We start from the raw sequence: 18,625 nt of genomic DNA on the forward strand, positions 1-18,625 counted from the left end.
TTGCAAATGGCAAGATTTTATTCTTCTTTGTGGCTGAATAATATTCCATTACATATGTATGCCACCTTTTCTTTATTCATCAATTGATGGACACTTGGGCTGCTTCCATAGTTTGACTATTATAAATAATGCTGCTATAAACATAGGGGTGCATGAATCCCTTTGAATTAGTGTTCTTGTATTCTTTGGGTAAATACCCAGTAGTGCAATTGCTGGATCATAAAGTAGTTCCATTTTTGAGGAACCTCCATACTGTTTTCCACAGTGGCTGCACCAGTTTGCATTCCCGCCAACAGTGCATGAGGGTTCCTTTTTCTCCACATCCTCACCAACACCTGTTGTTTCTTGTGTTGATTTTAGCCCTTTTGAGAGGTGTGAGGGGATATCTCATTGTGGTTTTGATTTGCATTTCCCTGATGATGAGTAAGGATGAGCATCTTTTCATGTGTCTGTTGGCCATCTGTCTTTTTTTTTTTTTTTAAGATTTTATTTGTTTATTAGACAGAGAAAGACACAGCGAGAGAGGGAACACAAGCAGGGGGAGTGGGAGAGGGAGAAGCAGGCTTCCCACTGAGCAGGGAGCCCGATGTGGGACTCGATCCCAGGACCCTGGGATCATGACCTGAGCTGAAGGCAGATGCTTAACGACTGAGCCACCCAGGCACCCAGCCATCTGTCTTTTTTGAAGAAATGTCTGTTCATGTCTTCTGTCCATTTTTTAAGTGGATTATTTGATTTTTGGGTATTGAGTTCTATAAGTTCTTTATATATTTTGGATACTAACCTTTCACTGGACATATCATTTGCAAATATCTTCCTCCATTCTGTATGTTGTCTTTCAGTTTTGTTTCCTTTGGTATGCAGAAGCTTTTTATTCTGATGTAGTCCCAATAGTTTCCTTTTGTGTTTGTTTCCACTGCCTCAGGAGACAGATCTAAAAAGATGTTGCTACAGCCAATGCCAAAGAACTTACTGCCTGTGTTCTCTTCTAGGATTTTTATGGTTTCAGGGTCTCACATTTAGGTCTTTAATCCATTTTGAGTTTATTTTTGTGTATGGCATAAGAAAGTGTTGCAGTTTCATTCTTTTGCATGTTGCTGTCCAGTTTTCCCAACAGCATTTGTTGAAGAGACTTTTTCCTATTGGATATTCTTTCCTGCTTTGTTGAAGGTTAATTGACCATAAAGCTGTGGGTTTATTTCTGGATTTTCTGTTCTGTTCCATTGATCTTTGTGCCAGTACCATACTGTTTTGATCACTACAGCCTTGTAATATTACTTGAAGTCTGGAATAGTGATGCCTCCAGCTTTACTTTTTTTTTTTCTTCCAAGACTGCTTTGTCTATTTGGGGGCTTTTGTAAAGGTTCCATATACATTTTAGGATTGTTTGTTCTAGCTCTGAAAAATGCTATTGGTATTTTGATAAGGATTGCATTAATTGTGTAGATTGCTTTGGGTAGTATAGACATTTTCACAATGTTCTTCCAATCCATGAGCATGGAATGTCTTTCCATTTCTTTGTGCCATCTTCAATTTCTTTCGTAAGTGTTGTATAGTTTTCAGAGTACAGATCGTTTACCTCTTTGGTGCAATTGTAAATGGGATTGTTTTCTTAATTTCCTTTTCTGCTGCTTCATTATTGGTAGATAGACATGCAGATTTCTGTACATTGATTTTGCATCCTGAGACATTACTGAATTCGTTTATCAGTTCTAGCAGTTTTGGGGTGGAGTCTTTTGTGTTCTCTATATGTAGTATCATGTCATCTGCAAATAGTGCAAGTTTTATTTCTTCCTTACTGATTTGTATTCTTTTTATTTCTTGTCTGAGCGCTGTGGCTAGGACTTCCAGTACCATGTTGAATAAAAATGGTGAGAGTAGACATCCTTGTTTTGTTCCTGACCTTTGGGGGAAAAGTTTTTTTCCCCAGAGGATGATGTTAGCTGTGGGTTTTTCATACATGGCTTTTATTATGTTGAGGTATGTCCCCCCTAAACCCACTTTGTTGAGAGTTTCTTTTACAAACGAATGTTGTACTTTGTTAAATGCTATTGAAATGATCTATGGTTCTTATCCTTTCTCTGATGTATCATGTTGATCGATTCGTGAATGTTGGACCATGCTTGCAACCCACTTGATCATGGTGAATGATTCTTATTTTTAAAGTAGGCTCCAGGGCACCTGGGTGGCTTAGTCGTTAAGCGTCTACCTTCAACTCAGGTCATGATCCCAGGGTCCTGGGATCGAGCCCCACATCGGGCTCCCTGTTCCACAGGGAGTCTGCTTCTCCCTCTCCCACTCCCCCTGCTTGTGTCCCCTCTCTCGCTGTGTCTCTCTCTGTCAAATAAATAAATAAAATCTTAAAAAAAAAAAATAGAGTAGGCTCCATGCCCAACATGGGGCTTGAACTCACAGCCCTGAGATCAAGAGTTGCACGCTCTGCTGAGCCAACCAGGCACCCCAGGTGGTAAAGGATTTTATGTATTGTTGAATTCAGTTTGCTAGCATTTTGTTGAGAATTTTTGCATCTATGTTCATATTGGCCTGTAGTTCTTTTTTCATGATGTCTTTATCTGGTTTTGGTATTAGGGTAATGCTGGCCCCATCGAATAAATTTGTAAGTTTTCCTTCCTTTTCTGTTTTGTGGATTTTTTTTTTAAAGGTTTTATTTATTTATTTGACAGAGAGAGATAGTGAGAGCAGGAACATAAGCAGGGGGAGTAGGAGAGGGAGAAGCAGGCTTCCTGCGGAGCAGGGGGCCCGATGCGGGCCTCGATCCCAGGACCCTGGGATCATGACCTGAGCCGAAGGCAGACGCTTAACGACTGAGCCACCCAGGTGCCCTCGTTTTATGGAATTTTTGAGAATAGATATTAACTCTTCTTTAAATGTTTGGTAGAATTCGCCTGTGAAGTCATCTAGTCCTAGTCTTTTGTTTTTGGGGAGATTTTTATTCAGTTTCTTTGCTGGTTATCGGTCTGTTCAAGTTTTCTTTTTCTTTTTGCTTCAGTTTTGGCAGGTTATGTTTCTAGGAATTTATCCAATTCTTGTAGGCTGTCCAATTTGCTGGTATAGTTTTTCACAATATTCTCTTATGATTGTATTTCTGTGGTGTTGGTTATTTCTCTTCTCTCATTTGTGATCTTACTGAGTTCTTTATTTTTCTTGATTAGTCTGACTAAAGGTTTATCAATTTTATTGATTTCTTCAAAGAACCAGCTCCTGGTTTCATTGATCTGTTCTACTGTTTTTCTAGTTTCTATGTAATTTATTTCTGCTCTATAGAGATAGATAACTTTTGGGGTGCCTGGCTGGCTCAGTCAGTGGAACATGCAACTCTTGATCTTGGGGTTGTGAGTTTGAGCCCCACGGTGGGTGTAGAGATTACTTAAAATCTTAAAAAAAAAAAGGGAGGTGGATAACTTTTTAACTGATAAGATTTATTTTTTTTAAAAAGATTTTATTTATTTATTTGACAGAGAGAGAGACAGTGAGAGAGGGAACACAAGCAGGGGGAGTGGGAGAGGGAGAAGCAGGCTTCTTGCTGAGCGGGGAGCCCGATGTAGGGCTCGATCCCATGACCTGACCCAAAGGCAGACTTAACGACTGAGCCACCCAGGTGTCCCACTGATAGCATTTTTAAGCTTAATTCTCTCTTTTGCATAGCTGTAAAACTGTACGTGATTAATTGCAATGAGACAAACCTAAACAACACAGGAAGCAAAGATGTCAAAGGTTAAGCTTAAAAAAAAGCCCTCATGTATTATGGAGTAATGTATCAATCAATCCTCATTTCTATTTCCTGTAAATGCTATTCTCAATTAATAATTTTAAGATACACTTGAATTTATAAACAGTTCTGGCTTGATAAGATTCCAGTCTTTTATTGGAGACATATTTGGTGAAAAGTCATTTGACTCAAAGTTTACAAGATAGAATATGAAGGAATACAGTAAATATACTCCAAATTTGAAACCTCAGGTTCAAACCACATCCTATTTGAAAATGGCAGAAGGCTATTATAGATTTTGAAAACCTCCAAGAAACAAATATGGTTTATAATCAGGAATTATGTGATTTTAATTAGTTCTGAGCAGTGCAGTAAATGAATGATACTGATAATGAAAGGCGGAAAGAAAAAATTTAACCAGGAACTTACCACCAGTTTTTTTTTTTTTTTAAGATTTTATTTATTTATTTGAGAGAGAGAGAATGAGAGAGAGCACATGAGAGAGGGGAGGGTCAGAGGGAGAAGCAGACTCCCTGCCAAGCAGGAAGCCCGATGCGGGACTCGATCCAGGGACTCCAGGACCATGACCTGAGCCGAAGGCAGTCGCTTAACCAACTGAGCCACCCAGGCGCCCCTTACCACCAGTTTTTAATGGCTGACACCTAAATATATTTCTGGAACGAACAAATTTGAATAGTCAGTAATAACTTTCTTAAAGCCTCATTAACTGAAATTATAGATTTTAATTTTTATTTTTTTATATGTATATATATTTTTACTTTTGTTATTTATTTTTTTAAAGTAATCTCTATGCCCAACATGGGGCTCAAACTCATGACCCTGAGATCAAGAGTCGCATGTTCTTTTTTTTTTTTTTTTAAAGATTTTATTTACTTATTCATGAGAGAGAGAGAGAGAGGCAGAGGGAGAAGCAGACTTCCCGCAGAGCAGGGAGCCCGATGCGGGACTCGATCCCAGGACTCCGGGATCATGACCTGAGCCGAAGGCAGACGCTTAACCATCTGAGCCACCCAGGCGCCCAAGAGTCGCATGTTCTACCAACTGAGCCAGCCAGGCGCCCCTAAAATTACAGAATTTTAAATCTTTTTTCATGTTTTTATATATTAGCTTTCACTTAGTCACATTAAACCATACTCTTTCACTACTCAGTTCATTTGAATGCCTGTCTTTAGATGCCAGGTGCTTGATCTAAGTTTTCAAGTAGAGTTATTATTCAGCTTACATCAAAGTACTTAGTTGTCAACAGTAATTAAAGAAGGATCTTAAAGCAGAGATCAAAATTAAATCAATATTTAGATTAAAAATGATTATAAAACACACAAAAGGTCATGGAATATAAAACATAACTGAGAAACTGAGAAGAATTCAATGTTTAAAATGTCTTTTCTCGGGGTGCCTGGGTGGCTCAGTTGGTTAAGCGGCTGCCTTTGGCTCAGGTCATGATCCCAGGGTCCTGGGGTCAAGCCCCACATCGGGCTCCCTGCTCGGCAGGAAGCCTGCTTCTCCCTCTCCCACTCCCCCTGCTTGTGTTCTCTCTCTCACCGTCTCTCTGTCAAATAAATAAATAAAATCTTTAAAAAATAAATAAATAAAATGCCTTTTCTTCTTAAAGATAAGCTGTCAGGGGTTCCTGGGTGGTTCAGTTGGTTGGGCGTTTGCCTTCAGCTCAGGTCATGATCCCAGGGTCTGGGATCGAGCCCCACATCGGGCTCCCTGCTCAGCGGGGAGTCTGCTTCTCCCTCTCCCTCTGCCTGCCTCTCTGCCTACTTGTGCTCTATCAAACAAATAAATAAAAATCTTAGGAAAAAAAAAAGATAAGCTGTCATACACATGCATATACAGCCATCTGACTGTGGAGGCTAATCCTGATAAATGTTTTCCTCAGACGCACTTATAAAATTCATGAGAATAGCACTAATATAGGACCTCTGAAATATTTTTAAAAACCTAGTTAGGAGCTAAGTGACTTTTCACAGAGTGAGACAGAAAAACAACTGATAAACACTGTTAATTTTTTCAAGTAATGTTATGTACAGTTTTATTGCCAGTATATGCACAACAGGAAGCATAGAACTATAAATACACAATGTAATTAACAGTAGAAAACAAAATTGTTACAGGTAAAGGGGAGGGGATATAGAGAAACTATTTTCCTGCTGCTAGAACAGAAACGAAGGGAAAAGCCTATGACAAATCATCCATCCAGTACTCTTGTCTTAAATTCTTTACATACATTTCTACATTTTTTTCAATTAAACAAAGAAAGTACAGATAACTCTGTAACAATAGCAAATTGCTTCCCTAATAGCTATTTGCCTTTCCAGTCAAATTCACTTCATGTTAGGATTTTAAAAAAAGTCAAGATGAGAAATCATTAGCATCCTGGTTCCGAATGATCTAATTTGCCTTTCACCAAACTGGTAATTTTTGAAAGTTGGCTGCACATGAAAAGAATAGGTGTAGCAAAAGGTGATTAAAAAAATTTGTTAAAATGTAACAGAAAATCACCCTTGAAGTAGTTTCCCAAAAGATACTACAGGCAGCAGCTCAGTTATAAGGATTAGCCCTGAAGAGGTAGAGAATTTAAGTCCATTACACAAAGATAATAGCCTTGTACCATCTTCTCTCTCATCAGGATCAATGTTTTCAAGTAAGACAATTTCATGGTAAAAGGAAACCAGGTCCCACCATTTAAAGAAAAGGTGCTGGTTGACTCCCATGTCTCAATAATAAGTTTGTTTATTAAATGAGAAACAGAAGACGGTCAAGGACACACATGCACTTGATTTTTTTTTTGTCTCTTTCCATTACCAAGTTTATTCATAAGTGAATTTGAGATTAATAAATACGAAAAAAGCATCATTCACAACAAAGATAAACAAACCAAAAACCCTGCAATAAAACCTTCTATCTTAATAAGTATCAAGAAAACAACAGGCAGATGATTTGGTGCAGCTGTCTTAAGGGATCTTAGAGGGGACATGGTTTTAAATAAAGATGGCAAGATCAACAACCAATAAGCAGTATCAGTGTTACAGAACTGGCTGATTCTGTAGCACTTTCTCTGAGGTCTTAGTTTTAAACTACAGATCACCCCAAAGAAATTGCAACTAATGACATGTATCACCATCACACCAACAGAGTCCAGCTGTAGTTCAAATTAGTCCTGCTTTGTTTCACATCATTTCAGTATTTCTAGCATAGGACATGATACGGAACAAAACTCCAAGTAGCAATAAAAATATTATTCTGCATTTGAATAGAGGCAAAAAAAATGTTTTAGACTGTTAAACTTTTAAAGCTTTAAGCATTCCTCTTTAACCAGCATTTAAAAAAATTTATACAATCATAACACTGGCAAAGGTTAATGGGAAGACAAAGAAGTACAAACATGTGAAATGAATTCGATTAAAAATTACTTTGTACTGATCAACTGATGTTAATACTGCTTCTTCTTGAATTTGGAATAACTATCATAAAAGTTACATGCAGACTGAGGATAGCCCTCTTACAGAAAATACAAAACAAAACAAAAAACTAAAACTGGGAAAGATGGTAAGTTCCAAAAGATGTGTTTGAAAATTTCCTTTCATTGATGAGGTGTGGTCTGTCTGTCCTTTCTTTGAGAGGCCGTGGTTCACTTTAATCAGCTTCACTAACTTTGTCCAGCAACATCAGTAGTGGGATCAGCTCCTCCAGAACCTGTTTGTGCACGTTTGATGTAAAGATTCAGTAGCTTCATCTGCAGATTCAAGCCAAATGTATGTCACTGAGCCAATTATAAATTATAGTAAGATCCTCATTAAAAAAATTATATACATGTATGAACTTAAAAAGAGAGATTTTAGACTAAGTTACACCCAAGTTATTGTTGATAATTAAGAATTACCAAAAAAAAAAAAAAATTCAAGTCTCAAGTCTGTTCACAACTGAGTATTCTATTTATTCATTTATTTAAGTAATCTCTACACCCAACATGGGGTTTGAACTCACGACCCTGAGATCAAGAGTTGCATGCTCTACCAGGCTAAGCCAGCCAGGTACCCCTGATGACTGAGTATTCTAATATGCCTTTTCAAAAAATATTGTAGTGATAGCATGTAAAACTTAGAAAAAAGAAGTCATCATTAAGACAATAAGGATAAACATTTGAGCACCATGTGCTACATAATAAGCTAACTACCTTACACTATCTCTTTTTATCTCAACAATACTTTATAGATGAGGAAATCAAGATATAAGGACATGCAAGTCATTGCCTAAAGTCACAGGGGTAGGTAAGAAGTGGGCCAGGATAGGAAATTAGGCACTTGGGTTCCAGGACCCAAGATCTTAAACAATTATAACACTGCCCTCCAAGAATGTTCTTGATTTCTCTGTGTCAATTTGTAGTCTTTGCTAGATGATATCATACTTTTATAAAGTTTTAATCAATGCATACACAATTCTGTGCTTTACTTTTTTTCATCTAATGTCATTTCCAAGTATTTTTTAACCTACCTATGGTCTTCATATGCCTAGTACTCTGACAAAGTACTTAATTTTTAAAAAAATTTTTATTTAAATTCAATTTAATTAACATCTAGTGTATTATTAGTTTCAGGGGTAGAATTTAGTGATTTCTCAGTTGCATACATCTCCCAGTGCTCATTACTTCAAGTGCCCTCCTTAATGCCCATCACCCAGTAACCCCATCCCCCCACCAACCTCAGCTCCAGCAGCCCTCAGTTTCCTAGAGTTAAAAGAGTCTTGACAAAGTACTTAATTTTAATTCTTCTAGACATCTCTGGATTATCAGGACACAATCTGAGCTTATCATAAAAGTGAAGAGTTTTTTTCTTTGAAAACCACTGTGTTGGGGCGCCTTGCTGGCTCAGTTGGTAGAGCATGTGGGGCTCCTGAGTTCAAGCTGGGTGTAGAGTTTACTTAAAAAAAAAAGAGGGGTGCCTGTCTGGCACCTTTGGCTCCGGTCATGATCTCAAGGTCGTGGGACTGAGCCCCACAGCAGGCTCCCTGCTTAGCGGGGAGCCTGCTTCTCCCTCTGTCTGCCACTCCCCCTGCTTGCGCTCGCTCACTGTCAAATAATTATATAAAATCTTAAAAAAAAAAAAAAAGGAAAAAGAAAACTGTGCTGTTGAAAGTTTGCTTTTTTAACATTAACTCATTGATTCAAGGGTTTTTAACCTGGTGTCCATGGGATTCAGGGACTCAATGAATCATCTGAAACTATGTGTAAAATTTTCTGTATTTATTTATTTTTCTTGGGATGAGATACTACCCATATCTCAAAGTGGTTTGTAACTCAGAAAGGGTTAAGAACCACTGCTCTATCTATAACTCACGTAAGTATTTAATGTAAGGTGCATACCTGAGCTTTATAGGTATTTTCTCCACCTTTTTGCTATTTTAAAAATAAATTTGATCATAGTAATGACAACAGTGAGAGTTTGGGAAACTGTTTAGATGAGGATGAGTGTTTCCCGCAAACTGGTTCATAAGCAACAATTCAACAATCATAGTTTATCCTCAGTTTGTAGAATAAATTTCAATGTTTGATAGTATCAAAGAAATGAGGAAAGACTCTTTTTTAAGTCTTTATTTTTATTTTTTAAAAGATTTTATTTATTTGAGAGAGAGAGAGAGAGCATGCATGAGAGGGGGGAGGATTAGAGGGAGAAGCAGACTCCCTGCCGAGCAGGGAGCCCGATGCGGGACTCGATCCCGGGACTCCAGGGTCATGACCTGAGCCGAAGGCAGTCGCTTAACCAACTGAGCCACCCAGGCGCCCCATGTCTTTAAAACATTTTTTTAAGCTTATTTAATATTTAAGTAATCTCTACACCCAATGTGAGGCTCGAACTCATGACCCCGAAATCAAGAGTTTCATGCTCTTCTGACTGAGCCAGCCAGTCACCCCTATTTTTTTTTTAAGTCTTTTTTTTTTTAAGCTTTGGCCATTTGTTCCTTTATTCTGTCTCAAACTTTTCATAAAGGTAGAAAACAATTGTAAGGATAAAGATTGTCATCATTTTACTGGGCTCTTGGCTTCCTGTGAGTCCTGGGAAAACAGGATCAGTGTCTTAATGTTGAGCACAATGTCTGATGTACAGACAGTGCTTGACCAATGTTTCTTGGGTAAATAGATTTACATTTATTATTAGTATCAACATTTCATCTTATTCCATCAAGGCCGCTGTAACAAAATACCATGGACTAAGTGGCTCATAAACAATAGAAATTTATTTTTCACAGCTCTGGAGACTGGATAGTGCAAGATCCAGGTGATATCCCGCTTTCTGGTTCACAGACAGCCGTCTTATTGCCGTAACTTCACATAGCAGACAGGGCAAGGGATCTCAGGGGTCTCTTTTATAAGGATGCTAATCCCATTCATGAAGGCAGAATCTTCCAAAGGCCCACCTCCTAATACCATCACATTTGGGATTGGATTTCAACATAAGAATTCTGAGGGAACACTTCCATAGAGTACAATAATACATGATCAACTTCTCACGGATGGGATCTCACTGGATAACTACAGCCACCCAATGAGGTTGTTTTTTTTTAAAGTCTTAAGGACAGCAAATATTTGATTATCATAGTTCACAGGGGAAAATTAAAGAAATGTTCAAGTGTTCCACATTTTGGGAGATATAAAGTAATCCATGAATATATAAAGCCACTATTCTTTTTGAAAAAAGTATATTCATGGGGCGCCTGGGTGGCTCAGTCGTTAAGCGCCTGCCTTCGGCTCAGGTCATGATCCCAGGGCCCTGGGATCGAGCCCCGCATCGGGTTCCCTGCTCGCCGGGAAGCCTGCTTCTCCCTCTCCCATTCCCCCTGCTTGTGTTCCCTCTCTCGCTGTGTCTCTCTCAGTCAAATAAATAAATAAAATCTTGGGCGCCTGGGTGGCTCAGATGGTTAAGCATCTGCCTTCAGCTCGGGTTATGATCCCAGGGTCCTGGGATCGAGTCCCGCATCGGGCTCCCTGCTCAGCGGGGAGCCTGCTTCTCCCTCTGCCTCTCTCTGTCTCTTATGAATAAATAAATAAAATCTTAAAAAAAAATAAAAATAAAAATAAATAAATAAATAAATAAAATCTTTAAAAAATAAAAAAGGATATTCATTTATGTACTTATGTATTTAAGTAATCTCTATACCCACTGTGGGGCTCAAACTCACAACAACCGAGATCAAGTGTCACACATGTCACACACTCCACCAACTGAGCCAGCCAGGCGCCCCAGCCACTATTTATTCTTAAATAGTCCTTGGGGGTGAGGATTTGGGTGTGGTGGTGGGAAAGGAATCCACTGGCTGAAGGCATTTCTTTCAGAGCAGCCTACCCTACTTGACCTCACCTGAGTGAACAATGTGAAAGTAGAAACAGTTAAAATTCAAAAGGTGGGAGAAATGAGTTGGATGCTCAAGGCCTGACTTGTTCAAAGCTGAGTAACAAATTTACCCTTTAACACAACAAAGAACTAAATCTGAAAAATGTACCAAAGTCACCACCTTTAGAACAAAGCATCACTACTTACTTTACTGCCAGTGAGCTGACTGAGATGTGGTTTTAGTTCATCACCAATTACTGCATGAACAGCCACCAGGCAGAAGACACAAGCTTTCCGAACACTGCTCTCTGAATTATCATAACCCTAGGGAGAAAAAGTACCATTTTTGATCTGAAAAAGTACCATTCCAAAATGGACAGAAGATGTGGCTCAGAGATGAGCTTGTAGGCGTAGCAGGGAGAGGAAGCTTTGTTGACTGAAGTTAACCTCCCTACCTTTCCCGGCAGAAACATGCCCTTCTCTCCCTCCACTTCCCCTTCACACCTCCACTCCACTATTAGCTTTCCTTATCAGGTTCTACCTTATTTAGCCTGGAAAGCTGCCCCTTTGCCAACCTGCTCTGTAAAGTCTGCAGATGAGCCCTGCTAAAGCATTCAGCTGTAGGAAGCCCAAGAGCGCTTCACTATTGAATAAAATCTAAACAGAGTAAAACTGGGCCTGGCAGTCAAGGTACTCCTATAATTCAGGCTGAATTAAGTTCAACATCTGTCCTATCCCTACCATTACTCTAAGTTATTCAACTGGCAAAAATTTATTCAGTACCCACTATATGTATGATATACACATACTACGTATGTTCTGTTTTTTGTACCAAAGTACAAAGAAGAGATTTGGATCTTATCTTCAAGGACCCCACAATTTAGTGAGCACTATTAGGCTTACAACAGAGTCAAAGAGAATACTAAAGATGCACAAAGAAATTAATGATTAATTCTCTTCAGAAGTGGTTTTATTATACATACTACATAATATTAGTCAGTCATTATGTTACATTATAGAATATAATTTATTGAATGGAAAAAGTTAACAATTTATGATTAAGCAAAGCATGTTATAAAATATGACCTCATTAAATGTTTATATGGATGAAAGGTTTGTGTGCATAGAAAAAAACATTACATCTGTGACTGTAAATTAGCATAACCATTTTGGAGAGAAATCTGGCAGTACCTAGGAATTCTACTTCTAGATATATACATATAAGGAAATATAAGGAAGTTCAATGCAGTATTTATGTTATTAAAAAAAGGGTAACAACCCAGATATTCATCAAAAGATGAATGGATAAACAAATTGTGGTAGTCATAGTAATGGAAATTACTCAGCCATAAAAAAATGAATTAAATTCTAATACATGCTATAACATGGATGAACCCTAAAAACATTACGCTAAATAAGCCAGCCAAAACAGAACAAATACTGTGTGATTCCTTTTACATGAGGAACCTATAAAGCAGAAGAGAAAAAGTAGAATAGAAGTTACCAGGGGCTATGGGAAGAGGGAATAGGGGATTATTAATGGGTACAGAGTTTCTGTTTGGGATGATGAAATATGTTCTGGAGCTGGATAGTTGTAATGGTTGTACATCACAAATGTATTTTAATGCAACTGAACTGCACACTTAAAAATGACTAAATGGTTAAGTTTTACGTTATGTATATATTTAACACACACACACAGAGCTAGTTATGGAAAGTCTTTCTTTGCTCTGAATATCCAAGACAGCAGGAAGACTTGGTTATGCCACTACTGTTGCCTAGAAAGTGCCTAAAATAACCGAATCCCAAATGTATCATAATTTATTCCTCTGAGTTTTGTTTCTCACCTGTATTAGGCCTGGCATAATCTCCGGCAAAAGCAAGTTAAGGGTTTCCTTGGATACTCTCTCTATCACTTTTGTTTGCATTTTTATTGCAGCCAGATTAATTGGGTAATCTGCAGTTTGGATGATAGGACAAAGCACTTTGATGCACTGCTCTGGACTGATTGAAGTGGCTAGCACTGACGCAGCTTCCTCAGCAGATCTTACCACCTAAAACAAAGAGGAAATGTTTAAACTGGAGTAAATTTTTAAAACGTTATAATATGTCCCAGAAGTACAAACTTCATGAAATATGCAATACAACATGTTATCTATAATTTGCTTTGAAACTACAGTAAACACACACACACAAAAAGTGAGGGTACAGATAAAACAGCATTGGCAAAATGTCAGTAACTTCTGAAGCCAGAATGGATATATAGGGAGAAATATTTCTTCCAGATAGTCTTCCTTCTTTTGTGTTCTCTCTCTTATTTATTTATTTATTTATTTATTTATTTATTTATTTATTTATTTATTTATTTAAAAGATTTTATTTTTTATTTTTTTGAGACAGAGAATGAGAGACAGAGAGCATGAGAGGGAGGAGGGTCAGAGGGAGAAGCAGACTCCCTGCTGAGCAGGGAGCCCGATGCGGGACTTGATCCCGGGACTCCAGGATCATGACCTGAGCCGAAGGCAGTCGCTTAACCAACTGAGCCACCCAGGCGCCCTAAAAAATATTTTATTATATATATTTATTTTTGAAGATTTTATTTATTTATTTGACACAGAGAGAGAGAGACAGCAAGAGAGGGAACACAAACAGGGGGAGTATGAGAGGGAGAAGCAGGCTTCCCGCTGAGCAGAGAGCCCAATGTGGGGCTCGATCTCAGGACCCTAAGCCGAAGGCAGACGCTTAATGACTGAGCCACCCAGGTGCCCCTTTATTATATATATATTTTTAAAGATTTATTTATTTGAGCAAGAGAGCGAGCATGAGGAGCAGAGGAAGAGGGAGACAGAATCTCAAACCGACTCCCAACTGAGTGCAGAGCCCAACATGGGGCATGGTCTCAGGACTCTGAGATCATGACCTGAGCCGAAACCAAGAGTGGGATGCTTAACCAAATGAGCCACCCAGGTGCCCTCAAAAGATTTTATTTTTAAGTAATCTCTACACCCAATGTGGGGCTTGAATTTACAACCTTGAGATCAAGAGTCGTATGCTCCACCAACTGAGCCACCTGGGCATCCTGAAGCACAAAAGTTTTAAATTTTGATAAAGTCAAATTTATGTTTTTGTTGTTGTTGTTGGCTACTTGTGCTTTTGGTGTTATGTCTAAGAAACTACTGCTTAATCCAAGATGGCAAAGATTTACACCTATTTCTCCTGAAAGTTATAGTTTCAGCTCTTACATTTAGTTTTGATCTATTTTGTCTCACTGCTATTTTTTAACTTTCCTTTTTTTGACCTCTTTCGCTTATGTCTTGGTTCTACCAGAGGCACCTAATGCTACTGCTCTGGTGCTTTCTCTTAGAACTGCAGTCTCTATTTGAAATTTCCTTTTCTAATTATTTCTGAAACTTAATAAAAATCCTCAGGGTTATATCATCAACATAATTGATGGTGATGGGTATATTACAACTATAAAGAGATGAGACAGGAGAGAGAGACAAACCAAGAAACAGATCCTCAAGTATAGAGAACTGGTCACCAGAGGGGAGGTGGGGGAGGGGAAGGGTGACAAAGGTGATGGGACGAAGGAGTACATTTGCTGTGATGAGCACTGGGTGTTGAATCACTATATTGTACACCTGAAACTAATATAATATTGTATGTTAACTAACTGGAATTTAAATAAAAGCTTAAAAAGTCTAATTTTTTTTTACACAACTATAAATAAAAAGACAGATAGATGAGACAGATTTACAGGACTCCCTTCAGGAAAGCTGTCCTCATTATTTTATTGAATAAACTCTGAACAGACATCTAGCTCCTATAGGCACTTTACCACTTTAAAATAATAATGATTCTTGTCTTCATTACTTATTTCAAAAATTCTTATTGGTAAGTGGACAGTGACGGTTGGTGAATTCTAAATTAGAAAACTACAAGTCAAATTAAGAAGGAAAAATGAAATCAAGATTATGTCCTAGAGCTGGCTTATTTTAGGTGAAAGACCATGATATCACCATAATTCATTTAATAAAAAAATACGATTGCATCTTCATTAGATATATTACCTGGAACATCAAAGTTAAGTGTTCATTTGACTGAATGATCGATACTCTTCAAGGGTATTCTTTAAGCAATGTTTATATGTTTCATGCAATAATATCAGAAGTACTGAGAGTAAAATAATAATTTAATGGTCTGGTAACTTACCTCCTTATGAGGATCTTTATGTGCTTCCAATGTTTTCATGACAGTCAGTTCTGCATAGTTTTTAAATCTGGCTGGTTGATGCCTTAGGATTTCTCTTAAAACCTTTAATGCCAAAGCCCTGATTGTAGGCTAAGAAGAAATATTTTAATGTTTTTAATATTTTGGGTTATAGACAATCCTCTACATTTTCCATTTCTGTAACTTAAGGGTCTTAACATTGGGGCAGGGATAAGTCCTGGACAACTGTACAAAGTATATGGTATATTACATAATTAAGTTTTCACATCTCTAGTTGAAAACTTGAATCACACTTTTTATACTTGTAGGAGATCAAGAACCAACAATATCCTATGAGAAAAGAAATTACACTTCTGAACAACTAGTTTAAATATGCAAAACAAGTAACTTGTACTTTCCTATAAAAATACTACCAGCAACCTTTCATTTTTCCCATTGTCAACTGTTCAAAATCATTGAGCCTATTGGTTTAGAAGAAAAAGTATTCAAAATGAAAATTTCACACAGGAAGAAGCAGTAAAAGAGACTGATTTTCCCAATTTCCAAATCCGTGTAGCTCTTGATTAACAGGCAAGGACAGGCAATCCAAGACAGGAAAAACAGGCTATTATTTACATATCCTGCCATTTACCTCTTTATCCCCAAGGGTTTCAAGCAATAGAAGTAATATTGTTTTGAAGTGTTCATCCCAAACACTAAAAGATTCTTCCTGTGTCAGTTTCATGAGTTCATAGAGGGCGATTTTTCTTTCTTCTACACGTTCATTATGGTTAGACAGCTCCTTCAATAGCTCTGCGACCAGGTCAGAGTGGTCTAGGGAAAGATCTGGCAAGAGGACATAATGTTAATTCTGTAACTTTATAGGTCAGCTAAGTATGGGGATGACAACTTTATAACGTTACGAAACAGACAATGTTAATTTTAAGAAAAAAAATGACTAATTTTCTTTTCCAGTTTGTCATCTTGAAAACACCAATTCTAGTTTAAAACTTTTTATAATGAAAATTCACATAAGGAAAAAATATAATGGACCCCTATATGCCCTCACCCAGATTTAAGAATTATCAAGATTTTACCATTCTTACTTCATCTTCGTCCCTCCCCACTTTTTTTCCTGAAATATTTCTAGTAAATGGCAAATAGATCATTTAATCCTTACATACATCAGTACGCATTTCTATGGTGTCGTGCCAGGAGGCTCACAATGTTTGGGTACTCCATTTTTAGTGATATTAATAATGACCACTGGATTTAAGTGGTGACAACTTGATCCCACCATTGTAAAGTTCCCCATCAATCTTTAAAAAAAAAAAAAAATTTTTTTTAAGAGAGGGAGAGTGCCCTTGGCCGGGGTGGGGGAGCTGTTAAGGGGTGGGGGAGAGAAAGAATCCTAAGCAGGCTCCATGCCCAGCACAGAGCCTGATGTGGGGCTTGATCCCACAACCCGGAGATCATGACCTGAGCCAGAATTAAGAGTCAGACATCCAATGGATTAAGCCACTCAGGCACTACCCCCCTAAAAATAATCTTTTTTTAAGATTTATTTATTTGAGAGAGTAAGTGAGAGAGAGTAGGTGCATGTGAGTGGGGGGGAGGGGCAAAGGGAGAGGGAGAGAGAATATCAGGCAGACTCCAGCTGAGCCCAATGCAGGGCTGGATCTTAGGACCCTGAGGTCACAACCTGAGCAAAAACCAAGAGTTGGATGCTTAACCGACTCTGCAACCCAGGCACCCCAACCAATCTTTTGAGTAATGGCTTCACCCACTGATGAATTATTTTATTAGGAATTAAAAATGGGCTGGAATTCTTCTGTAGAGAGTAATTTTATCAACTAGAGCTATTTTGATTATCCTGAAATATAGTTTGATAGAAGAGGCAGAATAAATACTTAATATTTTCCCTTAAATTCAGAGATGAGAGTTGGGCATAATGATTATCAAAGAGTTTTCATTTGTTTTTGCTTTCTTTTTTAAAGTATAATCATGAACTCATGAATTTTATGAATGTTAGAGGATACTTATGGTGCTTTGAGTAATTTTTGTAGGAAAGACAGTTACATCCCAAAGCTCATATTAAAACATTACAAAATACCAGAATTCTTCCTAAATTCTTTTGTTGATAAAATAAATGACAAATTCAGCCCTTCTGGGACTTCGGCAGACAGTGGCCTGAGCTTGTGCCATAGACTCTTTTCCTTAACTCCTCTGGAATAAAATAACCACAGAATATGGTGCCTGAGCTTGGAAGTTACACCTGGGGTTACTCCCTCTCCCGAATCTCCAGGGAAGACAGTTGACGGCATGGAGCTATACTGTTGTAGGTCCACTTGGCAAGAACATGCTGGTCTTTCATAGGAAAGGGCTGCCACTTATGCTGGTCCTAATAGGTCAGAGAAGGCTTGTGGATCTAGCATCTGGGAGATAGCTGTTGCCTACAAAAGCAAAGGCTCAAGAGGAAAGAGCCCACTTCCCAAAAATGAACTATTGTGCCTCATCCTGCCAGCTGGTTAGCCACTGACCTAGAGATACCAATGGTCTGACATTACAGGTTGCAGGGAACCCACACCTACAAGTAGGGGAAAGAAAAATTATATTTTACTTAAGGGGACTCGGAAACCTGAGGAAAGGAAATCAAGCTGAACCATTAGAATAGATGCGTTCAGGGGCGCCTGGGTGGGTTAGTCGGTTAAGCGTATGACTCTTGATTTTGGCTCAGGTCATTACAGCAGGGTCGTGAGACTGAGCCCCATGTTGGGCTCCGGGCTGGGTACAGAGCCTGCTTAAGATTAGCTCTCCCTCTGCCTTTGCCCTTTCCCCCACCACCCCACCCCCCAAAATAAAAAAAGAATAGATGAATCCAACTAGAGTAAAAGTAACAGATGATAGGGAAGGGAAACTGAACCAAAATGTAGTGACAACATTCACTAACTATTAAAAAGGAAGTTTATTATGACAACGCTCATGGAACTACAATTAGAGCACTAACAACCTCATACACAGAGCACAGAATATGATTGCTGAACTTCAAAATGAGAGATAGTCTGGTAAGAATGATCACCAAGGTAAACCAAATTAGGGTTTTGGAAGAACCTCTGTAAAATGCAGAACAAACCATAAAAAAGAAATTTGTGTTCAAAGATGACATCTGAACTTGAAGGATAAAAACTGTCTTAGAAATAATTTCATTATATAGACCAACACTGGAACAGTACTGCTGCTTTAACAGCAGCTACTGCGGCAGGACAAATGCATCTCCATAAATCTCACAGAAGTCACTCCTGCAAAGTCATGTCATCAGACTTCCACAGAT

General features: G+C 38.2%; 1 protein-coding gene across 19 annotated transcripts in view; it reads right to left on the minus strand.

Moving 5' to 3' along the window:
* Positions 1–5,758: 5,758 nt before the first annotated feature.
* The window catches only part of CLASP2 (cytoplasmic linker associated protein 2), a 184,359-nt gene continuing 171,492 nt past the window's right edge, over positions 5,759–18,625 (minus strand). For all 19 annotated transcript variants that reach the window (XM_045904135.3, XM_045904129.3, XM_064590567.1 and 16 more), the window contains 5 exons: positions 15,947–16,140; positions 15,298–15,426; positions 12,933–13,139; positions 11,293–11,409; positions 5,759–7,493 (listed from right to left, as the gene is read on the minus strand). In XM_045904135.3, the coding sequence (XP_045760091.1) occupies positions 7,407–7,493; positions 11,293–11,409; positions 12,933–13,139; positions 15,298–15,426; positions 15,947–16,140 (734 nt within the window). In that variant the 3' untranslated portion in view covers positions 5,759–7,406. The remainder of the gene's footprint in view (positions 7,494–11,292; positions 11,410–12,932; positions 13,140–15,297; positions 15,427–15,946; positions 16,141–18,625) is intronic.

This window comes from Mirounga angustirostris, unplaced genomic scaffold (assembly GCF_029215605.1).
Source record: "Mirounga angustirostris isolate CCGP_5_RB_7025 unplaced genomic scaffold, mMirAng1.0.hap1 SCAF_1, whole genome shotgun sequence".
NCBI classification, from domain to species: domain Eukaryota; kingdom Metazoa; phylum Chordata; class Mammalia; order Carnivora; family Phocidae; genus Mirounga; species Mirounga angustirostris.